Source organism: Syngnathus floridae, chromosome 18, assembly GCF_059516105.1.
Source record: "Syngnathus floridae isolate MCC-2025c chromosome 18, RoL_Sflo_1.0, whole genome shotgun sequence".
NCBI classification, from domain to species: domain Eukaryota; kingdom Metazoa; phylum Chordata; class Actinopteri; order Syngnathiformes; family Syngnathidae; genus Syngnathus; species Syngnathus floridae.
The window spans coordinates 9,082,662-9,106,651 of record NC_142430.1 but is presented as its reverse complement, the minus strand read 5'-3'; the positions used below and the strand labels follow the sequence as shown (position 1 = coordinate 9,106,651).

Here is a 23,990-nt window from a genome sequence, read left to right as displayed (position 1 = left end):
ATAAGTGTGACTATATATATTACAGAAAGTGAAGCCTGTACAGCAAGAAAGTGGGAGATGTTTACAGCCTTTAATTTCTGCTGAATCTCAACATTTTTTTAGCAACTCCAAAAAGGAGGAGAAACCAACAACACACAGACCTGTGTTAGCAGTAGTCTATAACACTTGGAACATGAGATTCCGCTAAAAAACAAAGATTAAGTCTTTTTTTTGGTAGCTTTTGCAACGGTGCTTTTTGTCTTCTTAGCAGTTCTTGATTTGGCTTTGGGGGTTAGCTTCTTGACTTTCTTTTTGATCTTGGCCTTTTCAGCTTGTGCAGCCTGTCGCTTCTGGTTCGAGATAGTCTTGTCTCTGAGCAGGTCATTTCGTCCAATTTCCATCATGTGGTCTTCCCATGACTTGATCTCATTCTTGTAGCGGATTTTATCATCCTCAGCCAGCTGTGTATAGACCTGGAACAAATGGACAGTTTGATACATTTTGTCCACAAAGCAATTCAATATTTAGGGTGATGACTATTTTTTTATAATCAATAAGGCCCACCTGCTTCTGATGTCCAAAAAGATTCTTCCAGTCATCATACAGAGTCTTCATCTTTGCCTAGAACACAAAACATGAAATCTAGTTAGACAATACAAATTCATCATGATGTGTCGGGAGGTTACAAAAAATAATAAGTTTGAGAAAGCTAATTTAGGGATGCACACAAATAAAATTGTCGGTAATACTAACCTGTGTGTTTGCTCCTTTGGCTTCCTCAAAATGTTCCGACATATAGATGTTGAATGCCGAGCGAGGACGTTTTGGCTTGCCCATAGTGGTTGCTTCCTAAATCACATAAAAAATATTGAAGATTCAAATACTCAACCAGTAAAGTGATGTTTTCTTTATTGTTCTTCTTGTTGACTGAGTTGCTATCTCAGGTCACAAGCAATCACGGCTCATGAGTTTTCTTCTTCTTGATTCCCTTACCCTCTTTTTGCGGATGGCTTTCCTCCTGGCCATCCTGTCCCTCTTCTCGATGACTTGCTGCTCGATCTGCTCTGGGGTCAACTGGTCCTTGTAGCGCTGTAGCTCTTTCTTAAACTGTTCATTGTCCCGCAGAAATGCATCTTCGTACGGCTTCATGGAAAATATCAATCAGGCCATTTAGCATTACGTCAACATATATGAAATAAAATAGGATGACCATGAACATATTACGTTTACAATTCCACCGTGGCCATTAAGATGAAATACCTGCTTTTGCTCTGGTTTCATTACTCTCCATTCCTGGGCGATCTTGCTGACGATATCTATTATTTTTACATCTAAAGAAAACAAGATTATAATAAAGTTATATCAGCGTAGGCTTTGAGAAAAGATGCTCATGATGTCATAGCTGCTCATTAGTGAGATGATTGGAGAAGAATATGCTTACCTGGGTTCTGACTTGCAAGGATTGGCTTCTGCTGCATGACGTATCTCATGTATCCATTGAGAGGCTTCTTTGGACGCTCACTGGCTTGGGTGGACAAGCATTTTACTTGGTTCTTGTATGATGTACGGACGACGACTCTGATAGACCAGATAGAAATATTACTATCTTGCATTTACTGGACTTGAATAGCCCTGCTGTAAACAATCACAGTGCAGCTCAGCCACTGCTATGGACTTCCTGGTTAATGCATTTGGATCATTCATTGCGTAAAAAGAAAACAAGTGTGCAAATGACCCCCACAACCAAGAAATGCACAATCTTATGAAGTTTCCCTTATGGTATCATTTCAGATGAGTTCCTACTAATATGTAAACATTTCCAAATACTGCACTAATCATGCAATAAAAGAAAAGTGTGCAAAGTTAATTGAAGCAAAGTTATCTACCTTGCAAGAGTGTTTGTGCAAGTGAAGAAATTGAAGGACTTGGTCAGAAGACTGACACTTGCGGTCACTAAACCAAACGGGGCCATGCCGGCGTTGTTTGCACCTAAAATGACGTCGGGTGGATCAATAAAAAATCGAGACCAAAAAATTCCAAAACGATTGTATATTCATGCATGCGATATCCTTCAGTCCTGCAAACATGCAGCACAACAACCTGCAGCTAAAGGCGCCTTTAGTCACCCCCGGTGCATTGTGGGTATCAACTAAAATATTTTTTAGCGCCACCGACTGGACTGGAGGATAAAACAAATCAGTGGACCCTCGCTTTTCGCCTATAATTATGATAATTATTATAGAATGATGATAAATGCTTCTTTTATGACTAAAAAATACATCCATATATTTTTTGTTTGAATTATTTTCCACAACACATTGTACCAACCAAGTATAAGTACACGCATATATTTGTTTTATTAAAATAGCATCACAATGCCAGAAAATGACACGAATCCATTCAAGTTTAACAAATATAAGCAAGGTAAAATGTAATATAAAATGTTATGAACAACATTTGAAAAAAAAAATAATAATACAGTACACTTATTTTTGACAGAAAAAGCAAGAACTGTTCTGATTGGCTCGCAGTTCGTCGGGAACGCGACGCTTCCTGGTTAACTACAAATGGAGCCATCGTCCTGTTTTTAAACCTGAGCTGCGGTGGGAAATCTTGTCGAAGGGATCGCAATGTCACCCACGAGGGATTGCAGCTTGGTTGTCGCCGTCGTGCTCTACCTGTGCGTGACCGCGACATGTACATTTCCATCTTTGGATCACTTAAAAGCGCAAGCCAGCGACAAGACACAGGGCAGAGCTGTGGTCGGGCTGCTGAGACGCCTGCTGGGGAACCGATCCACAGAGTTCATCATCATAGTTAATCGGAGTATCTCCAACGACAGCCTGGATGTGTGTGAGCTCAAATCCACGAGAAACAACAAGATAGTCGTTACGGGCAACACTGGAGTGTCTGTGGCCTCGGGGCTTTACAACTACTTGAAGTATTTCTGCAATTGTCACGTTTCGTGGTCCGGTGATCAGCTGGATCTGCCCCGTCCTCTTCCCAAAGTCACCGGTGTCCTCCGCATCAACACCCAGCACAGGTCAGTGACCCAAGCCGTGTCTTCTGTCAACACACCGACACGTGGAGACGGACGGACGGACGGACGGACGGTGTGTTCCGGCAAAATAAAAAGTTGGATTTGGTGTTGCTATTAACTGGCAAGGTTGTCATAGTTAACACAATTAAAGAAAATGCTTTTAAATAAAAAAAAGAATGAAACAGCAAGTGTTCATGTTCATTAATTAATATTAGCTTTGGGGGTTCATATAAAAAGTATTTATTTTTTTATTTGCACTTTACGCAACACGTATTGACCTTTTTTATTTTAAATCTTGATAGCAACACGTTTGGTTGGTGTCACTGTCAGCTATATTATGGAAATATTTGCATTGTGCAGCACATATTAAAAACACATGGGTGCATGACAAATAGAGCATTGTAACTCATTATGTTGCATTGTTCACTCGGGCCGCAAAGAAAACTTGCGATGTCCTTTTAAAAGGAGCATTTCTCTCAATTAACCGTTGTAAATTAGAGCCGCATCAGCTCACCCCAGTTATGTCATGTGCACAGACTGAAAAAGCCATGTGAAGCATGGCAAAGTGTGGCACTATTTGTTTTTCCCATGACTGTATAATAGTCTATTACATGGGTGTCGACTTGATGGTTTTCATTCCAGGCTATAGTGTGGTGTGCTATTAATCCATTATGTACCTTTTTGTTTTGAGGTCAAAGTTGAGTTGACTTTGGGTACTGGAAGGGAACTTAACATGTTTGTTTGGCAATTTTCTGACAATTAAAAGCTAATTGCTTAGGTGTCTGGTGTTATCTAATTTAAGAATAGTTTTCTAAATTTTTGAAGATTTGTCCATAATGTAATATAACATCTGAAACTAAATCGAATCTGTTCCAGGGTTGCCTATTTCTTGTCCACCTTTCCATATTGTACTGAGCAGCCTGTACCAATTTGCCACATTCCCTCTCTCTCTTTGACGTCACCGGTTTTTGTCACTCAAAGGCTTCGGCAGTCATCAGAGTTGCCCTGACAAGTAACAACAAAAGAGGGGCTTTCATACTTTATCGCAACTCAACAATGCATGATTCTCAACTACATTTCTGCGTTTCAGTCCATGGAAATGGCTTCCATGTTTCATCTTCATCACATTTGGTCTGTGTCCAGGTTCCGCTACTATCAGAATGTCTGCACTGCAAGTTATTCGACTGTGTGGTGGGACTGGCCAAGGTGGGAGAGGGAGATCGACTGGATGGCACTTAATGGGATCAATCTTCCATTGGCTTTCACTGGACAGGAGGCCCTGTGGCAAGAGGTAGGAGCAAGAAAGTTTCATCTTGGTCTCTTCAATGTCAAACGGTACCAAATGTTTGCTTTTAGGTTTACCGCGCTCTTGGTTTAAACCAATCAGAGGTGGAAGAATTCTTCGCCGGCCCGGCATTTCTGGCCTGGAACCGCATGGGAAACATGTTCAAGTTTGGTGGGCCTCTGCCGCAATCCTGGCATGTCAACCAGCTGACCCTCCAAGTACTGTGACCTTATCTTGTTTAATAAACATCAAATCAATGTGACAGATAAAAAAGTAGTGTTCAGTACAGGGTTAAAACTTTTTGCCCTTACAGCTATGTTTGGAACTAATATTTAACATACAGCAACATCTATTGGGCTCATTGTGATTAAAATTATTTATTATTATTTATTTTTTTTCAGTTTAAAATCTTGGCGCGCATGAGATCATTTGGCATGATTCCAGTGCTGCCAGCCTTCTCTGGGAACATCCCCAAAGGAATCCTCAGGTTAAAAAAAAAGATATTTTCTGCCATTGCAAACAGTTCTTAGTACTATCATTGTTAAATTTTTATATACTGTTAAAAAAAACATTCAATATTTTCAAAAATACAGAAGTCATTTACCAGTGTTTTTGCACAGCAATTTGAAAAGGGGTGTGTAGACTTTTTATATGTAGTAAAATGGTATTAATGTATTTTATTAAGGTTTTTTTTCTCCCTTCTAGCATTGTTACCATAGTTGCTTTTTGGAAAAATAGTTGATTGAGAAGTGGAAAACTTACACTAAATTGCTGCGCTTGCTCGGTTAAGCCACCCGCACATTTCAAAATAAAAGCACCCGTTTCAGAATAAAAGCATATTTATTAGATTTTCTTTTGACTGTCTCCATAGTATGTTCTATAACTTGTTCAAAGTCTATTTTTTTAATTTCAGGTTGCATCCAGAGGCAAATGTAACAAGACTGGGGCCTTGGTCTCATTTCAACTGCAGCTTCTCCTGCTCCTATATCTTGGACCCGAGGGACCCGCTTTTCCTCCGGATCGGTTCCCTCTATCTCTCCCTGGTGATCAGACAATTTGGGACCGATCACATCTACAACACGGACACCTTCAATGAGATGATTCCGCCCTCCTCAGACCCCGCTTACCTGTCAGCGGTCAGTCGAGCCGTCTTTGCTTCAATGACCGCCGGTGAGTTTTCAGTTTTCTGTACATAAACCATTATGGAAAAAATCGAATTAATTTCTTCAAAAAGGGATGCAACTATTACGGTAGCCTGTGACCGAATAATATAATACAATTGATGAAGCGCTTTCACAACGGTAACAAAGCGCTTTACCAAAACAATGTAAAACAGGTCATGCTTAACCATTTGGAACTTTATTTTGCTCAACTAAACTGGAACTTTGGAAAAGCGGCTTGAGTGTGTGAACTTCAGCGCAACAGTTTAAGATTATAACCAATGTTAATTTGTTGTTATTTTCAAGTACAATTAATTGTCCCAGTTTGGGGACCCTTCAAAAAGTCCCCTACTGAGTTAAACATTTCACCCATGTTGTAGAACAGTCCCTTTCTTGTTCCTCATGTTTTTTTTTGTTGTTGTTTTTTTAATGTGTGTTTGTCTCTCGCTCTCTCCATAGTTGATCCTCAGGCAGTTTGGCTGATGCAGGGTTGGTTGTTCTTTAGTGCTGCCGATTTCTGGAAGCCTGCCCAGATCCAGGCCCTACTACACGGCGTGCCACTTGGACGGATGATCGTGCTGGATTTGTTTGCAGAGACGGAGCCAATTTTCTCCTACACTGAGTCTTTCTACGGCCAGCCTTTCATCTGGTGCATGCTGCAAAACTTTGGCGGCAACAGCGGTCTCTTTGGCACAGTTGAGAGTGTCAACTCGGGGCCCTTCAAAGCCTCGCATTTCCCCAACTCCACCATGGTCGGCGTGGGTATGACACCCGAGGGCATCGAGCAGAATCCCGTCATGTACGAATTAATGAGCGAGCTGGCGTGGCGCAAGGAGCCCGTCAACTTGGTCAAATGGGCGTCTCTGTACGCGCTACGTCGTTACGGCACCACGCAAGACAGTCTGATCGCCGCGTGGAGACTCCTGTTTGCCAGCGTCTACAATTGCACCGTGCCACATTATCGAAATCATAACCACAGCCCGCTGGTGCGCCGGCCTTCTTTCCGCATGCAAACCGACCTTTGGTACGACCCTGCGGACTTGTTCAAGGCGTGGAAACTCCTCATCCAAGCGGCTCCTTCTCTTATGTCCAAGGAAACGTTCCGGTACGATCTGGTGGATGTCACCCGGGAGGTGTTACAAGTTCTAACCACAAAGTTTTACCTGGATATTGCAGATGCTTTTCATAAACAAAAGTTGCCAGAACTGCTGGTTTCAGCAGGGGTGCTCATATACGACCTTTTGCCAGAACTCAATCGTTTACTTTGCAGCGATCGGAATTTCCTGTTGGGAACATGGCTGGAGCAGGCCAGATCTTTAGCGATTGATGAGGAGGAGGCCCAGCTTTATGATATGAATGCCAGGAACCAGCTGACTTTGTGGGGCCCCAATGGTGAAATCCATGACTATGCCAGCAAGGAGTGGGGAGGCCTCATGGAGGACTACTACGCCCAACGATGGGGCCTTTTTGTCCAAACACTGGTGGAGTGTCTGGACAGCGGACAGCCATTTAAGCAAGATGCCTTCAACCAGGCGGTCTTCCAGGTAGAAAAGGGATTTATTTATAATGGTCAAAAGTACCCCACAAAGCCTCAAGGTGACACGTACGAGATCACCCGTAGGATCTTCCTAAAGTATTACCCAGTAGCCTTGAAAACCTTGAAAAGACTTTAATGATCAACAGAGACTACAATTTTGATAAATGAAGAATGTGAAGAGGTGCCCCAAACGTTTTGATGAGAAAAATGATCAAACAAAATAAATGTTTTATCGGACACAGAATCTAAATAGAAATAAAATCTGCCTGCCCCTTGTCAAATTATGACTTGACTGTAATTCACCAGGTTTTGGAATGCAAACATTTATTTAAAACAAAATGAATTCATGTTTGATTCTGGTCATTAGGTCAAATGTAAACAAGTATATATGAAATACACATTCCAGAGATGACAGTTCGTTAGGGAGGGGGGGGGGGAGTACTTTTCACGACTGCCGTAAAGGAGTGACATGTTTTGCGACAGTACGGAATTGACATTGGATATCGTCACTCGAACCGATATGTTGTGTCCCACGCGTTTACGCTGAATTAACGGTTGACGACGGTCGCGTTTCGTCTTATTGATCAAAAATAGACTTTCATTTGGAATGTTTTGCTCATTTTTGACTGTTGGAATTCTTCGGAATCTGCAATTGGACTAAAGCGTTTTGGTAATTCCGGTACGTTTTACTCTACATTTGTGTAGTCTGCTTTTTGTTTTGCTAATGGGAGCTGCACACCACTCGAAACTTAATATCAGTTCCCACGAGACTCAACAGCTCTGTCTGAAAAGAGGAACTTAGCTTCTTCAAAATAGCTCAAGTTGATTGGAAATGGGATAGTATTATTTTAAATCGACGTTGACTTGAGTCCATATCACAATTGGAATGGCGCAATATTATGTAACCGCTGATACAGACAAGTTAATTCGCCTCGTTGTGTATCACACCATGCCTCTGTGGTTTTATTTTGAAATCCCTGAGCGGAAATCGTCCATGGTTCACCTTTGATCGACGCTGTCAGGAAGTGGGATGTGGCCAGATTGTATTTATGCTGCCGATCAAGATATGAAAATCATTGAATCAGCGCGCCTCGGGAGCTCTGCTTCACAGCAGGTCACAGCGGGGATAACAGTTTTGCCCTACGTCCCTCAAGTTGCACCCGGGAGTCGAAAGGAGCGAACGGAGCCGCTGTGTCTTTGCTATCGTGTGGATTGGAGCACTTCCCTAAAGACTTGACAACCTCACGCCCAAACACTTTATTGCAACTGCATCCAGGGCGTTGGTTACGTAATAACTATGTGAATCCATACGTTGACTTTCAAGAAATCGATGTATTTTGCTTGAAGACGAAGATTACTGGGCCTCGTCGTTGATCACAAATGTCAGCAAGTCACCATCATCAAGTGATGATGGAGTCCTCTTTAGCTCTCGGTAGACTGGACCTGACTTCCGCTGTGGGGGTCAACATGACCCCGTGCATCTCTCCCGCTGCCTCCACCAAAGAAATGAGTGCTCACCGGACAATTGGAACACAAGGGCCGGCTCACTTGAATGGCTGCGTGCCGCTGTCGCATCAGGTCGCAGGTCACAAGTATGGAGTGGATAAAGTGGGTAAGTCCAGGTGCACCCCCAAATGTGTATATAACATTTCAATTGTGTTGCAAGAGCTTTTAAAGAAGTATGCAATGATGCAAGTTTCATTTCCTTGTGGCACATTTTAAGAAGGTTATGACTTTTTAAACTGGTAAAAATTTCTGGTCAGTGTCTCATAGAAATAAATATAAAATTGGAAAATTCAACAGAAAATAATCTGAAGGCTTCCGTTTTAGAGCAATCAGGTGACGCAAACAAACACACGTACTAAATCGAAAATGTGGTTTAATCATTTATCCAAGTATGGTTTGGTAGGCGCACCTCATTTCAAGGAAAATGTGAAATGATTTATTATGATGACAAAATATGAACAGTATTTTACCGGGGGTCTTGCTGCCTGTCGAAACAAAGCAGCATTGAGTTAAGCAGTATGATTTTATCTTATCTTGTTGTATTTCTAAACTTCCTCCTAATCATTAACTCATAGCTCCACATACACTGAGTCACATAATAGATTCAAGCAGGCTTTGCTGTGTTGAACAAACAGTGGAATCCTGCTCATCTTGTGTAGCTGCTGACTGAACACAATACGTAAGTGCTCCTCCCATTGCTCGTTTGTTACATATACTACATAGGCGGTCGGCATTGTTCAAAATTGCTCAATTGGAAACCGACGTAGGGCCATTTCAAGGTTTATTGAAGCGCTACACTACATAGATATAGTTTGCCTGGCTTATATGATAGCAAGTTGAAATATAAAAAAAAAAAATACAATAAAACTGCTTTTGTATGTAAAGAAATGTAATATTAGACTGCATATATGATATTTGTCATGTTCTACGTTACTGAATCCCTGCCATGTTAGATGGTAGCCCAAGTTGATGTTCTTGATCCAGGCACTTTTATTGATACCTAAATTAATTTAATTTATGAAGCTTTTAATAGCATTGGGAAGAGCCATAAATGCTTACCTTTGGACTTCTGCTTGATGTCTTATAGCTCACATAGAACCTCCCCCTTTTTTAAAGTGAGGAAAAACACACTATGATTTAAAATATTTCTGTGAATGAAAAAAAAATTGGGGTAGTTCCATACTCTGAATAATGTGAATAAAGCCATCAAGTTGTCTTTTCGTAAAATAAACCCATTGTAAGTGTTATCAACTGACATATATGTATCCTGTTTTTTTCCCCAAGCCATAAAGTAATAAATCATTGGCCGATACAACTTCCCGCGGTTCCTATGTAAACTTAATCTCGAACATATCCAGGATACGTAAAAATCTGCATTTTCTTCCCACGCACTCTTTCAGCATGCAGTTCTAATCGTAGGAGTAATCAAAGCACCTTTTACTCCCCAGCAGCTGCTTGCATTACTCATACCTTGCTAATAGTAATATTGCAGAGAGATTTCTATGTACGTCACCCTGGATCAAAAGGGGAAATATGTTGCTTTGTCACAAACATTGAGCTGCAGTCTGCTTGAGACTCCATGCCCCATTATAGTGCACACATTCCTAGGCTGGCTCCATTCAACTTGATATATTGTGTCTTATTTTACAAGCTGTGGAGGGGAAAAAAAAGAAACCAACCAAATGTAACAATTTGGAGCACAAGTGTAAAAAAATCTCCATTCCATCCATCCATTTTCCGTGCTGCTTTTCCCCACAATATTTCTGAAATACTTTGTTTGTTGAAGGCATTCTGCAGCATCCTGATGGAACGGTCCTGAAGCAACTGCAGCCTCCACCTCGAGGACCAAGGGAGATGCAATTTTACAGCATGGTAATACTGATGTTCATGCTGGCACATACAAATAAACTCCATGGAAAAAAAAAAAAAGATATTCAATTTGGCTGTATTATTATTTTTTTGACTAGGTTTATGCAGAGGATTGCTGTGACCCATGCCTTCTTGAGCTCCAGACACATCTCCCGAAATATTACGGCACCTTGTCCTCTCCTGATGCACCTAATGGTACAGAAGTCATTTTGCACATCTGCTTCTACAACACAAGTCGTCAAGATTGTCTGTGCCTGTTCCCGCCTCAGACCTGTACATGAAGCTGGAAGATGTGACTCGACGCTTCGTCAAGCCGTGCATCATGGACGTGAAGCTGGGCCAGCGAAGTTACGATCCATTCGCCTCGCAGGAGAAAAGGGAGCAGCAGATCAGGAAATACCCACTCATGGAGGAGATAGGTTTCCTGGTCCTTGGCATGAGGGTGAGTTCGGAAATCTCTTTTGAAAAATAGTGTATTAGTTGAAGAGCACCATATTTAAAAAATGAAATGTACTGATTTCAAATCAGAAATAGATGCAGAATGATGTGTACCAAGTGACACACCATGATATTATCTGATTACTGGATCAACGTGGGTGGGAGAGTCCAGGAAAGACTGATAGTACATCTTATCTTTTTAAAAGGATACAAGTAAAACATATCGAAAACATTTATCACTTTGTTTCCGGTCCCTTCCGTGTGTTTGTGCCGTTAGCATTTCCTGTTTGCTTTAAGATAGCCTCAGCATACAAACAGTGCAAAATGTTATTAAATGTTGGGGTTAATTAAATGTGTAGGACATTGAGTTCCTTTTTTTTTTTCCTGACAGGTTTACAAGCTGTCCAGTGACACTGTTGACACGTTTGACCAGCACTATGGAAGGGGACTGTTGAAGGACACCATTAAAGATGGTATGTTTGTGTGTCATCATTATTTTGTTTTCCTAACAAGTCCTACCTCTTCTCTTCTCTAGGCTTGGCGAAATTTTTCCACAACGGCGTTGGTCTGAGGAAGGATGCCGTAGTAGCCAGCATTCGCAGAGTACAGAATATCCTCCACTGGTTCGAGTCTCAGCGTCAGCTAGTCTTCTACGCCAGCTCTCTTCTCTTCGTCTACGAGGGCGTCCCCTCCTCCAGCACCTTCGGCCTCATCGCCACCAACAGCCCGGCCGCCGTGGGCGACGGTTGGGACGGCGAAGATGAAAGGAGCCGGGAGGTCGGGGACAAGAATGAAAAGATGGCCGAGTACAACAACAACAACAACATTCAGCCCCGTGATTGCACCCGAGACTCCATTTTCAGCAATCACAGGAAAGGCGGCCACCAACTTTGCGCCAAGGCTCGCTTTCAAGGGAGCGGCGGAGACGACGCCACTTTAGGGCCGCCGCGCCAACCCGTATCCGTCGAGCAAGACAACTCCACCTGGTTGTCCCGGCAACCGCCAAACGGGAACGGAAACAAATCCCAACGTGAAGGGAAGGGTGAGGATAGAGAGAAAGACAAGAGCGGCGGCAGAGAGGCGGATACCGTGCGAGGTGGAGGCGAGGCGAGCGAAGGCAACGCGCAGGTGGAGGTCAAGATGATCGACTTTGCCCACGTTTTCCCCAGCGAGAGCCCCGATCACGGCTACATCTACGGCCTCAAGCACCTGCTGAGCGTATTGAACCAGATACTCTCTGACGACGCTTAGACTCGTCCTCGCCGGCCGCTCTCGGAACCACCGCCGCCGTCGTCATCTCACCGGCTTGTGATGTGTGTGTGTGCGCGTTTATGGTTTTCCTGAGCGGAAGTCGCACAGGCTGACGCTTCCATGCACTAAGCAATCCCTTGAAGGCATTAGGACCCTCTGCCATCAGTTGCTGGGTCCATTCCAAAATGTGACCCCACTTTGCCTGTAATGCACTGGATTTGACAAGTTTATTTTTATATTGAGGCCACTGAGAGAAGAAGAAGAAGAAAAAAAATAACTGTTAGGTATGTGTTGTATATCAGAACATCTCAAATCCTGAGTGAGCCAGAGATTTTTCTGTATTGTTTTTACCATAGTAACTATTTGATACTATTTATAGCAGTTTTAGATTTGTGCTTAATGGTGTGGATGCTGAGAGAAGCTTTCACTGCCATAACGCATCAAAATGTCTTTTTTTAGTTTTATTTTTACCATTAAAAAAATGATTGCATCCCAAACACTTTTTTTTTGGACAAATTATGAAAACTAAAAATGCTAAACTGGCAGTATGGGGGAAAAAAAAAAAAAGTTGTCATCCCCAAAAAGTTGTCCTACCCCCCAAAATAGTATTTGAATTTAGAAGGGATGTTTTTTTTTTTTTTTTTGTATACCACAACAATGCTTTCTGGAATATTAACATAGATCAGCTTTTATTATGAACTGGCATTTTCGCTTTTGATTATCTCTTATTTCTTTTGGTGCGTAAACATCTCTCAGCATTCACATTCCGTTTTTGAGGGAATTTCTATTTTTTAAACAATTAAATGAGTAATAAAAGGTAAGTCTCTTTCCAAGTTCTATTTCTGCATAAATAACTCGTGTTACTGTGTATGTCAATATTACCCAAGATTGTATAGTGATGTGTAATTTCCGCTTGTGCCGTTATTTCCATCCGACATTAGGTTACCATAGCAATACTGGCCTGGATTTGGAATACAAGAAAGCACTTTGATTGACATTAAGACCCTGAAAAACACAAATACTCCAGTCGAACTGGATTTCAAACACCTCTCCCGCTTAGCAAACCAACCACCAACTGGAACTTGAGTTGCTTGAATGTGGTCATCCTTGGTTGAAAATGTAAACCCAAGCTTAAACTGACACACTTTACTGCCATTCAATTTCTTGACATTGTCATTTTGTCTTTTTGTTGAATCCAATGTCAACAGGGATGTAACTCAGGTAATGAACACCAAGAATACATGCCATTGCCATTTTTGCTCCCCAGCCTGATGATCCTCGTGCTGTGTAGACGCTCAGTGTTTAAGTCCACGTCAATCAACATTTATGGCTTTGTCGTTTTTATCGTTGTCATCGTATTATTGAGGCTCCGCACCTAGTTCTGATCGATGGTATCTGGTTAAGATCATGATTTTCCGATTGTAGACCTAATCAATTGGATGTGAATGGAGAAAGACAGCAAAGAATGGCCTTTAGTTTGTTTGTATGACTTGTTTTGGGCATTGTATGGATGTTGGAAGTCATGGCTACCTTTTCTATCCTGTTTGACTCCTATTTAGAGTTGTGTGATTTTTCTAGAAGTTTCTGGGCTGGTCTATGGACTGACAGTGCAAATATTTCACACACATTGGATGATATTAATCGGATTAAATGCAATGATTGACGGATGAATGATGCAATCCAAAGTGAAAAGGGGCACCAAAAAAAAAAAGCTCCAACTAATTCAAATTCAGTTCTTTAACTTTGTTGGTGGGATGGTGTATCTTGTTAGTCTGCTCACCAACAATGTAACGCTTTTTTTTTTTTTTTTTTAGGACAATTTAGTTTTAATTTTTCTTTTAAATTGCTGCTAATCTTTTTTTCTACACTATAACTGGCTCCTTATTGTGTTTCAATACGGCAGGCTGCATTAGACATTTTATTTGATCTGTAATGAACTGAATTGTTCGCAATCATTTCTAAATACGAATAGATGACTAAAGTATATTTCTTTCTTTTGTGATCAGAATCAAATTTTTTGAAGTCCTATTTGATGTTTACACGCATTATTTTCCTGTAACTGCCATGTGTATTGTCAATTACTTTTCTTTTTCCCGTCTTTGTGTTTTGAACATCATTTTTCGTTCATTCCGGCAGCTTTATCGATCTGTTCATTTTGCTTGTAAGCTAACAAATGTCATATCATATAGATTTACACAGGGAATCATGAATAAAATATTTTTGTTTAATGACAGTAATGCAACTTGTAACCCGTATGTAAAGTCTGATAATCAGGCTTTGGTACTAAAGCAGGCACTTTTTCCATGATTATAAATTGTTTACTTAACATTCAATAAAAACAATCACATCTGAATACACCTTTGCAGATTATGTTTGTGCTTAAAAAAAATATTCTAAAATAATGTGAAATATGACATTCTGTGTTTAAATGGGGTGAGATATGTAAATTTTAGGGATGATGTGTTTAATTTAATAAACTTTTAGTTAATTCATGAATATTAAATCGGCACCTTTGGCCTTGGCACAGTCCTCTTCTACTGCTTAAATAAGATAATAAGTTGTAACAACATCCTGAGGAAGCGTATAACTCATCTCACCACATTTACCCAAATTACCACACTGTAATTGCTGACAATTTGACTTATCTGCTGGAAATGCAATTTCACAGAGATAACGAATACACACAGTTGACACTGTCTGCATTTGTTCATAACAACATAATGAGGTTTATGTGTGCATTTATCTTACGTCACATGTTGCTCCAAAATTACACCAAAAATGATCATTAAAACATTTCCTGTCAGAGTTTGGAATCTTTCTCAAGTCGGCTTCATTGGTTTCTTGGAGACAACATGCAATTTAAAGACCGCATCACAATTAAACGTCAACGTGTGTTTGATTCGAGATTTGTAAACTACATTTCCCATGATGCCTTTCGGCCTGGCCACCGTAAACACAGAAGGCGGAAACAAAAGAGCTCTCATAAATGCACAAACCGTAAACCGGCTGCCGGGCAAGGAAATGAACTACAATTACTGATCGTGACACTCTATCCAAATTAAAACGAATAAAGTCACACGAAGTTTGTTGAAGTTCGGCTACACCAGTCAACATGGCACTGAAGAGAATAAATAAGGTAACTGACTAGCTTGCTAGCGGTAGATAAATGGACCATCGAAGGCTAATGATTAGACAAAGTTGCTATTGCTCCTGTTTCCTCGCTTTCCCCGCATTTAAACCACTTCGGCGGGACTCAGTAACGGTTTGACAAACGATATGATTGTTGACACTTCCATCAATAAACCAGGCAGAGAATGACAACTTCAAAGTTTCAGGTTAGCTTGCTAAGCTAAGCACAATTGAGACATACCTGCAAGCGTTCCTGTTGGACCACTTTTGCTAGCAAAGTTGAAAATCAAGCTTTAGGTATCTCCTGTCAACAACAATTAGTTATATTTTGGAAACTGGATAGTGGTATGTAAACGACTACAAGCTGGTTTTACTAGTCTCGTATTACAATAAACATATGTACAATTAACTGTTGTGTTTATTTAAACCTGAAATTGCCAATAAGTGACGTCAAGTAGACCTTTAGTAAGAAACTAAAACGATGAAGATAGCAGAACATTTCCTGGAACCATCAATGAACAACAATTAACTTGCTAAAAACTAATTTGTGAACTGCAGGATGTGTTTTGTTCAGTAGTAACTGTCGTAGGCAGCGTAATTAAATGAAATTCAAATACTCAAATGAATGAGTGACAGCAGCATTTCTGTTTTGTTGAGCAGGAGCTGCAGGACCTGCAAAGAGACCCTCCAGCACAGTGTTCTGCTGGACCTGTGAGCGATGACTGTGAGTGAACACATTTCAGTTCATTTTTCACAATGAAGCAGTTCATTGTCATTTTATTTGTTGGTTATTTGTCATATGCAAAGAAAAAAAAAGGGCTGAATTCTTTGCTCACTGATTGAGCTGTGACATCTCATATTCCATCTTGCGTGCTGTAAAGGCTAGGTCACATTCTCAGTCTTATGACAGAGGTATTCAACTTCAGATGTTCCACTGGATTATCAGATTTATTTTGGTTTGTCGGAGTAAGGCCAGCATAGCTACTTACAGGTTTCTTCTGCTTTTATATTTGTCTCTTCCTTTTTGATTTCAGTGTTTCATTGGCAGGCCACAATAATGGGTCCGGTGAGTAGGGTTTTAATTTTTCTTAACTGGGCTGTGACACATATCAATTCCTCATGCATCATTAATCTAATACTTATAATGTCTAAGCAGTTGTGCAATTTCTCACATATCCTGTCAGGGGGACAGTCCTTACCAAGGAGGTGTTTTCTTCCTCACCATTCATTTCCCCACCGACTACCCCTTCAAGCCACCAAAGGTGAGATGCATTGATCATTTTCAACAAGTGATCGCAACAAAACATCTTTTGAATTCACATTTAATACAAAAATGGTGAAGTCCCATTTCTTATCTTGGCAAGAATGATTTTGCATTGTTTAGATTTGTTGTTTTTGGGATAAGTAGCTGTTAGCGTAATTCGTCTCCCTGACAAACAAGCATATAAATTGTTAAAAACGTGACTGCAATTCCTAAATAACTACGATGACCAATATTCATGCTGTAATATACTGACAAGTAGCCTACATATGCCCTCTAGTGGCCAAAGTAAATATTGCCATAGAGCAGCGAGCAAACAAGAAAATAACATTGTCTTGGCTCCTGGCGATGGTCCTTAAGTCACATCAAACCTTAATAATATATATAAAAAAGAGCTGGGTGATTAGGTGAGAAAATATTTGAGGATGTGCAAGTAGAACGAGGTGCAAGGTTCCATTTTGTCTTGCACTTGCTGTGGAACTTAACATTCCTTGCCAAGTCTCTTGTCAGTGCAGTGGCATAGTAACTAATAATATAATCTTCTCTTCTCCAGGTAGCGTTTACAACAAAGATTTATCACCCAAATATCAACAGCAATGGGAGTATTTGTTTGGACATTCTACGGTCGCAGTGGTCTCCTGCGCTAACTGTGTCAAAAGGTAGGTTTGGAGTTTTCGCTTCATGTTGTGACCAACGAGATGTAAATATATATATATTGTTTTTGGGCTTTTTCAGTGCTATTGTCCATATGTTCTTTGCTGTGTGATCCAAACCCGGATGACCCTTTAGTTCCAGATATAGCACAGATGTACAAGAATGACAAAGACAAGTTAGTACGCACATCCAAAGTCTGCCATTTTGGATGGTTGTGGAACTTAATGTTTCCTCCTCTTCTCTCTCTTCAGATACAACAAAGTAGCAAAAGAATGGACCCAAAAGTATGCCATGTAACAAAAACAGTTGCATTATAAACATGGTTTTTTTCCTTTATTTTTTTTTTAAGTCACAAAACACTGTAAAATATAGTAAGGAATTGAATAACCTCCAATCAACAATATTCAATGACATTTATCTCATCGTGAGGCTCATAGCTGAAAGTTAAGCAGCGTGTTTTGGTGCTTTTTAGTCATTTTACAATTTTGAATTCTCCTTTAAGACCAGCTATTAGAAACCGCTATGTAGCATTTTTGTCATTTGATTAAAAAAAAAAAAAAAATCTATATAAGCTGCCATTCAGGCACAAGGAGGAATGCCAAATTTGCTTTTCTAAACTTGATTGTATTTCTAAAAATTATAATGGACACTTTTTTTTTTTATTTCCTCTAACAGTATAACTTGGACGTAGTTCCATTTTGTTTTACTTCCTGTATGCTGAATGGAATAATGAACAGGTACTGTCTCCCTAAACATCAAAAGCAGTTTTGAAATCATCTCATTGTTTTTTTGTTCTTTACAGTATTTTAAAAAGTATACTTATTTTACTAATCTGGGAAAATCATTGTAAAGCTGCCATTTTAAAAAAGTGGCTTGTCTCCTCGAGAATTACTGAATTTTTTTTTTTAATTATTCAAACATAAGAGATCAGAATTTTAGTTCAGTCTTAAGGGGTGTACCTGAATTGTATTGACACTTAGATTGATTTGATTCATCTAAACTCCAGAAAGTGTGAAAATCTTTTTATGTTGTTGTTGTTCCTGTACAAATTCTCACGTTTGACGCCTATATGGCAAATTTTGTACTAAAATAAAGAATGGTACAGTCCAGTTCCAACTGTTTTGCTTTATTAGCTTTCTTGAAATCTTTTTACCCTCATTTAAAACGAAAATTAGTGTAAAAAATAATTGCTGTTCAGAAAAAATATATAAATATATATATTATATATGATCGACGATCAATTAATTCAGGTCAAGACGCTCGTCTCGGTCACATGACGTTTCACCATTCGAGCCCGCAAAGTTAGCAAAAATGAGAAAGATTTTATTTTGAAAGATATAAAAAAAAATTGGGGATTCCCTCCTAATTACATCCGTCGGCGCACCTGTGCCTCTTGACCCAGGTGAATTCAAGACGCTCGTCCCGGTCCCGTCCCGAAGCTAGCAAAAATGAGTAAGAAAAAGAGATGTTTGGAAAGAGGAAAAAGCCCGATTTACAAGAAAAAGAAAGCTGAATTCAAGGCAGAATATCCCGAGCTCGCCACAAAGGCACTGAAAACCCTGCTTCCCTTTCCAACGGGATTTTCCCCGGCTACCAAAACAAAGCTACGAAGCAGATACTTCATGGTGAGTTTTATTTTTATGCGCTTTGTATTTGGTTTTATGCCAGTCGTATCATTTTATTCCATCGTATTTATACATTTATTTATATAAAGGCCGGTCCGTGAAAATATTGTTTGACATGTAACCGGTCCGTGGCGCGAAAAATGTTGGGGACCGCTTATAGAGAGCACAACTGAATGAATCAAATGTAAAATGGAAGGATTTTTAGAACCATGATACCTTTAAACATGACACCTTTAAAGTCATTTTATTTCATGACAACCAAGAAAACTAACTAGAAAGAACATAAGTGGTGAGTTTGAGCATCAGGGCTCCAATTTATTATCAACAGGAGGAAAGAAAACTGACAACTACAATGTATTCAGCCAGACAGGCACCCATTGACCAAAAAAAAAAAGGTTTTATTTAGCAAAATTAAACACTTCAGGTGGTATGATTGCTCAAGCATTCTCATTTTCTCAGGTGTCATATTGTATCATAAAAAAATATTCTTCACATTTAAGGCGACAGTCCCAGCACCAAAGGCAACATTTCATTTAACTCACCAGGCAGCTTTTGATAAAGATAGACCGTGACAGTATTTATGATTTTGCCTTTATAATACCACAGTGGCATTTATTTATCCTTTTGGAATACACCACAAAACAAAAAAGATATATGGTGGCCTGTAGTAACGCAAAGTGGCGTTGGAATTATACATATTTAGTACTAATTTAATCTTACTATGTTTAAGCTATACTGCAAATAGCTACAAATGTCCCATTTTATACATGACACTAAAGCAACACAATATAACCAAATTAAGTGTCCCTAAAAAGAACAAATGCCACCTAAAAAATACTCAAGACCAGAATTTAAAGTTCCCCCCATCCTTCACAATAAGCAAAACTATTTTGTGTCCATTTTACACATAAATTGCATTTTTTTTAACTTGAGCTAGTACATATTGATGTTATTATATGCATGAAATTTCATATTTATATATTATAAATGCAGACTAAAAATCTGGTGATTGCGGAGGCCACGTGATGCAAAAAGAAATGCAGCATGGTAAGAGATAATCATTAAGAAGTGCTCGTTTGCCCTACATAGAGCAAGGAACCATATTTGATAATACATGAAACGATATTATATTAAATTGAAGCCACAGCCCAAAACATAAAAGAGTAGAAAATTGTAATTTCTTCCAGCCAATTAAAGAAAGGTCATAATGGAAAAACAAAATAAATTCTAAAAGTCACAACAATGATGTAGTAAAAGGTCTTATGCACTGCCATATGAATTATATATAAAAAAAATTCAAGCTTATAGACTGTATGAAACCTGGCATTTGAACGGAGGGGGGGTGTAGAGTTTTGAGAGCCGCTGTATATAGCCACTATTTATGTATAAGTATGCATATATACAATATGTATGCATATTCATGTCCAACATGTGTATGTTTATATGTATCCATTAGTAGTTTGGATGTAAATGTTCAGTAAGCATTATATACATGTCATCCGCCTGCACAATTGTAAATCGATTCCTCGACATTTAAAAAGAAATCATTTCAGGAAAATGAACACTTTGTGGCCAGCACAGTGTGCTAGTGGTTAGCACATCCGCCTCGCAGTTGGAATGGGAGCTCCAGCCATCCTGTGTAGTTTGCTTGTCCGTGTTGGTTTTCTCCGGACACTTCCTCCCAGGTCATTGAAAACTCAAGATTTGTGTAAATCTGAGTGTGAATCATTGTTTATTAGTCCACGATATATAGAAGTCAGCTTGGGTCCACCCGCAGCTCGATTTGCTTCCATTGTGTGCTTTAAAGATTGAATTTACAAAAATACTGACAAATGTAAACTGTCATACTGCGCTTCAAGACTGCTATCGACCTGATGAAAGCCAGTGAGGAACATTTGAATGCAAATGTGTATTAAAAAAAAAAAAAAGTCAGTTTAAAGGCACCAATACTGCTGCCCAGGTTAGAGACGGACAAGTTGCTGTCAGAGTTTGAGGCATGGATGTTTGTTGAATACCTGACCATTATGAAGATACGTTTGCGCCAAAGAGAGATAGTGGATAGGATGCGTCCCCCCGTTCAGGACTGCTGGCTGCTCCACTGGTTGGCCATGGGCCTACGCAGAAGCTCCTCCACATGTCGGGCTACATCCATGGTATCTTCCAAGTCAAAGTCTCCCTCTGCATCCAACATGGCATCCCCCCTGAGAGGACAACAGCAGATGGCACATTTAAAATGGAGCTACTTTTTTTTATTCAGAGATGTGTTTGTAAAATAAGTGTACATGCTCACTCACATTGAGTGGTAGGCGGCAAAATTGTTGGGATTAACCACAGAGGGAGAAGATGACTGGTCCATGAATGTGGGAGTTGTTCCGCTAGGTTCAGGATTCGGGGTTGTGAATCTGTCAAAATGAAATGTGGACTTTAATAGATATGTCAAAAAAAAAAAAAAATAATAATCATTTGGCATTCCATAGATGACTCACTCTGGTACAACTTGTTTGATCTGCGGTTTCACGTAGCCATCCACTGCTTTTGCTGGTCAAATGAATAAGAATGAATTTGATTCAATATCTCAATCAATTCTGTATTTTTTGATTTCACATGATACGTTGAAATACATACAGAGAGGTGGCGTGTAGTACTTTGCAAAGACCTCATCCTTGGGTCGGTCGGGATAGAGAAACAGGAGATGGTTCAGGTCGCTGATACGGTCTGCCAAGGAACGAATGGAGAAATCCTTGGTGGTATAAGGCAACAAATTCCATACCAGCCTTTCACCTGTTCACCCATAGGAACAACATACAATTAGATTCCACCACTTGCTGAAAAAGATCAAACATAAAAATATGTAACATCAAGAACATGTTGCTTTTATCGCAATTATGTATGAAACTTATATCGGGCCTGTCAGGCCAGTGTCATTGGACTTGGTAATGAAGATCCACGGTAAAAAAAAAAAAAAAAAGTACATTATATAATCCATAATATGATCTAATGTGCAGTAGATTCAGTACCTGCTTTGTTGGGATTCTCTGCAACCCACGCAATGGTGATGCCACCAATTTCAGAGTCACTGAAGCGTAGGAGAAATGTCCCATTAGGTTTGGACATGAGCATATCCTGTGCCTGCTGTTTGTTAACAAACCCCAGGATGGCCCTGCAATCATTCAAAATGACATTTTAATAAAAGTTTCAAGTCATCAAGTGGAAGGTGCTGATTTGCATTTTTGGTTCTATTCCAGTTCATCATGAAGTCTGACTGCTGCAACAAGGACAAAACATGAATTACCCATCATTCCAATGAGGCTTGAGATGTTTCTTCATAAGTTCCATGACTCCATCGAACCACTGCCAAAAGGTGAAGTTGCGTCCAGGTAGGCTTTCCTGTTCAAAAGAGTCAAGTTGATGCTATTTTTTTTCTTCTATGACTATAAAGAGTGAGCTTTTTTGTCGCTGGCTTCATTCACCCTGTTAAACTGGGCCCAAGATATGCTCATGTTGCGGTATTCCTCTGGGTTGTTACTTGTACTCGTGAAAGCTTTCTGTGCCAGGAAAACCAGATTATTCTCTGACAGGCCACGCTCACTGTGCATTTCCGCCTGGTACTTCATATCAAGGGCCTCACAGAGCTGGCTCCAGAGTACCTTGTCTGGTACAATGAATGGAACCCTGCCCTGAAGAGACAAGAACCAAATCATGCAGGGAAATATTTCACTTGATTAAGACTGCCGTATCCGACTCACTGGTTCGGCAAAGGCGTTGTCCCAAAGTACTGTCGCTGTGGCGTTGTTGTCCTGACTCCCATGGACTATCACTACCACGGGTAGTGATAACGTCTGCAGGTCAAAGCAATCTTACATTAGAAATATGATTTATCACCAATTCAGTTATCGCATTGAAATTGAAGATTGCTCTTACTTTAACATGGAAGACCAGTTCATTGCCTCCAATGCTGAACTGTGATTCGAACAGAACTGTGAACTTTTCCTCAGTCACTGACTCGGCGCCTCGGCGATCCGAACGCTTGATTCGCTTCAGGGACTGAACGCAGAAATAAATTGATACATTTATAAAAAAAAAAAAAAAAAAATCAGCATTTTGTTTGAATGTTTCCTACCATGTTTCTGAAGTGTGCACTAAGAGCACCCGTGGCCTGCTGATACTCCATCACGCAGTTGTTGTTAAGGATTTCACCGCTGCTTTCACTACCAAATGTGGAGGTGAAAAAAAAAAAAAAAAATGAAACAACTTGACACTTAATATCATTTTCCATGATTTAACAAAGCAGAGAGCAAGAAAGTCTAGCTTCTTCTCCTTCACCTGTGTGTGCTTTCGTTCTTGAGTAGCGCTTTGGCCTGTTGCTCACTCACGATGGAAGCCTTGACTTGAGGCGGATTCATGTGGACGTTGAGCTTTCCGCCCACCAGGAGTCGCACGGTGGCTGCAAACTTGGTGTGGGTTCTTAACACCTGGGGCGGTTGCTTTTCAATGATGAAGGTGCTAAAACCAAGGAGAACATGAAGAGCAACATCCATAACCGTTTGCATGACGATATGACTTGGATTAATAGCGAGAGATCTTAGACTAAGGTTTTATTTTCACCTAGTAACCAAGGCAGAGATGATATCGGTGATGTCTGAATTGAGTTTGCTCAGTAACTCTTCCATGGGGCCCGGGAGAGGAAGCTGCTGAGTGAGATGTTCGCAGCGTCGAATCTGTTGTCGGTTGGTCCAGATCAGATCTGCCAGCTTTTCGCACCTAAGAAATAATAATACATGAAATCATGTCAAAAAGCCTCCATCCTAAATGCATACCAGGACTGGAGAATATCGAGTCCTCCCTCATGAGGACCCCCATTTCCAGCTAACTGCTGCCTCCTCTTCCACTGGATGAGCTCCTCGTCTAGGATCAAAGTCTGCTGTTTCCTCAGAAGGGTTAGGGTCTTTTGGTGTTGTTCTGACAGGTCCTGCAAATGCACCGTGAGATGCACTTGTATCAATGTACTTTATTTGGTTGCATATTTTTATGTGCTCCAATATTGGATGACAAAAATAATGTTTTTGAAACCATGCAATGTCTGAAAGTGAGATGCATTATCAAGAGGAAAATGTATTGGTAACCCAAAAAAACCAAAGAAAGTGGCTAACACGTTTCAAACAGTACTGACAAATGAGATATTTGGAAAATGTGTACTAGTATGTTGTGAAAAGGAATGTCACCATTCAGAACTGCTTAAACATTTACTCAAGTATG

General features: G+C 40.2%; 5 protein-coding genes across 8 annotated transcripts in view; 4 read left to right on the top strand and 1 right to left on the bottom strand.

Moving 5' to 3' along the window:
* Positions 1-51: 51 nt before the first annotated feature.
* tfam (transcription factor A, mitochondrial) lies at positions 52-2,116 on the bottom strand. Its single transcript, XM_088359114.1, has 7 exons — positions 1,866-2,116; positions 1,421-1,557; positions 1,240-1,310; positions 973-1,122; positions 733-828; positions 544-600; positions 52-452 (listed from the first exon to the last, which is right to left on the bottom strand). The coding sequence occupies exons 1-7, from the start codon at positions 1,949-1,951 to the stop codon at positions 198-200; spliced, it is 852 nt and encodes a 283-aa protein (XP_088215240.1). The 5' UTR covers positions 1,952-2,116; the 3' UTR covers positions 52-197.
* A 383-nt stretch (positions 2,117-2,499) lies between these two features.
* naglu (N-acetylglucosaminidase, alpha) lies at positions 2,500-7,282 on the top strand. Its single transcript, XM_088359110.1, has 6 exons — positions 2,500-3,022; positions 4,163-4,310; positions 4,376-4,522; positions 4,706-4,791; positions 5,218-5,474; positions 5,924-7,282. Exons 1-6 carry the CDS (start codon positions 2,610-2,612, stop codon positions 7,135-7,137), a joined length of 2,265 nt encoding a protein of 754 aa, XP_088215236.1. The 5' UTR covers positions 2,500-2,609; the 3' UTR covers positions 7,138-7,282.
* A 194-nt stretch (positions 7,283-7,476) lies between these two features.
* Positions 7,477-14,418, top strand: ipmkb (inositol polyphosphate multikinase b). The gene is made up of 6 exons (XM_088359112.1): positions 7,477-8,613; positions 10,294-10,379; positions 10,475-10,571; positions 10,646-10,818; positions 11,206-11,287; positions 11,350-14,418. Exons 1-6 carry the CDS (start codon positions 8,382-8,384, stop codon positions 12,063-12,065), a joined length of 1,386 nt encoding a protein of 461 aa, XP_088215238.1. The 5' UTR covers positions 7,477-8,381; the 3' UTR covers positions 12,066-14,418.
* A 578-nt stretch (positions 14,419-14,996) lies between these two features.
* LOC148382923 (ubiquitin-conjugating enzyme E2 D3-like) lies at positions 14,997-18,218 on the top strand. The gene is made up of 7 exons (XM_088359115.1): positions 14,997-15,201; positions 15,855-15,918; positions 16,229-16,260; positions 16,379-16,456; positions 17,009-17,114; positions 17,191-17,284; positions 17,361-18,218. The coding sequence occupies exons 1-7, from the start codon at positions 15,178-15,180 to the stop codon at positions 17,404-17,406; spliced, it is 444 nt and encodes a 147-aa protein (XP_088215241.1). The 5' UTR covers positions 14,997-15,177; the 3' UTR covers positions 17,407-18,218.
* A 293-nt stretch (positions 18,219-18,511) lies between these two features.
* LOC148382921 (V-type proton ATPase 116 kDa subunit a 1-like) overlaps positions 18,512-23,990 on the top strand; it is a 29,258-nt gene continuing 23,779 nt past the window's right edge. For 2 of the 4 annotated variants that reach the window (XM_088359163.1, XM_088359162.1), the window contains exons 1-2: positions 18,512-18,734; positions 21,980-22,111. In XM_088359163.1, coding sequence (XP_088215289.1) covers positions 22,038-22,111 — 74 coding nt within the window. In that variant the 5' untranslated portion in view covers positions 18,512-18,734; positions 21,980-22,037. The remainder of the gene's footprint in view (positions 18,735-21,979; positions 22,112-23,990) is intronic. The other 2 variants (XM_088359165.1, XM_088359164.1) reach the window with 2 other exon arrangements.

Bases quoted from the DNA above. Each gene is read 5' to 3' on its own strand.
- tfam (XM_088359114.1), bottom strand. From the start codon at position 1,951: ATGGCCCCGTTTGGTTTAGTGACCGCAAGTGTCAGTCTTCTGACCAAG. The intron at 1,558-1,865 runs GTAGATAACTTT...CTGGTCTATCAG, and splicing joins TGCACAAACACTCTTGCAAG to AGTCGTCGTCCGTACATCAT. The intron at 601-732 runs GTTAGTATTACC...TTTGTGTTCTAG, and splicing joins CCAAAGGAGCAAACACACAG to GCAAAGATGAAGACTCTGTA.
- naglu (XM_088359110.1), top strand. From the start codon at position 2,610: ATGTCACCCACGAGGGATTGCAGCTTGGTTGTCGCCGTCGTGCTCTAC. The intron at 3,023-4,162 runs GTCAGTGACCCA...GTCTGTGTCCAG, and splicing joins CGCATCAACACCCAGCACAG to GTTCCGCTACTATCAGAATG. The intron at 5,475-5,923 runs GTGAGTTTTCAG...CTCTCTCCATAG, and splicing joins CTTTGCTTCAATGACCGCCG to TTGATCCTCAGGCAGTTTGG.
- ipmkb (XM_088359112.1), top strand. From the start codon at position 8,382: ATGTCAGCAAGTCACCATCATCAAGTGATGATGGAGTCCTCTTTAGCT. The intron at 8,614-10,293 runs GTAAGTCCAGGT...TGTTTGTTGAAG, and splicing joins GTATGGAGTGGATAAAGTGG to GCATTCTGCAGCATCCTGAT. The intron at 10,819-11,205 runs GTGAGTTCGGAA...TTTTCCTGACAG, and splicing joins TCCTGGTCCTTGGCATGAGG to GTTTACAAGCTGTCCAGTGA.
- LOC148382923 (XM_088359115.1), top strand. From the start codon at position 15,178: ATGGCACTGAAGAGAATAAATAAG. The intron at 16,457-17,008 runs GTGAGATGCATT...TCTCTTCTCCAG, and splicing joins ACCCCTTCAAGCCACCAAAG to GTAGCGTTTACAACAAAGAT. The intron at 17,115-17,190 runs GTAGGTTTGGAG...GGGCTTTTTCAG, and splicing joins TGCGCTAACTGTGTCAAAAG to TGCTATTGTCCATATGTTCT.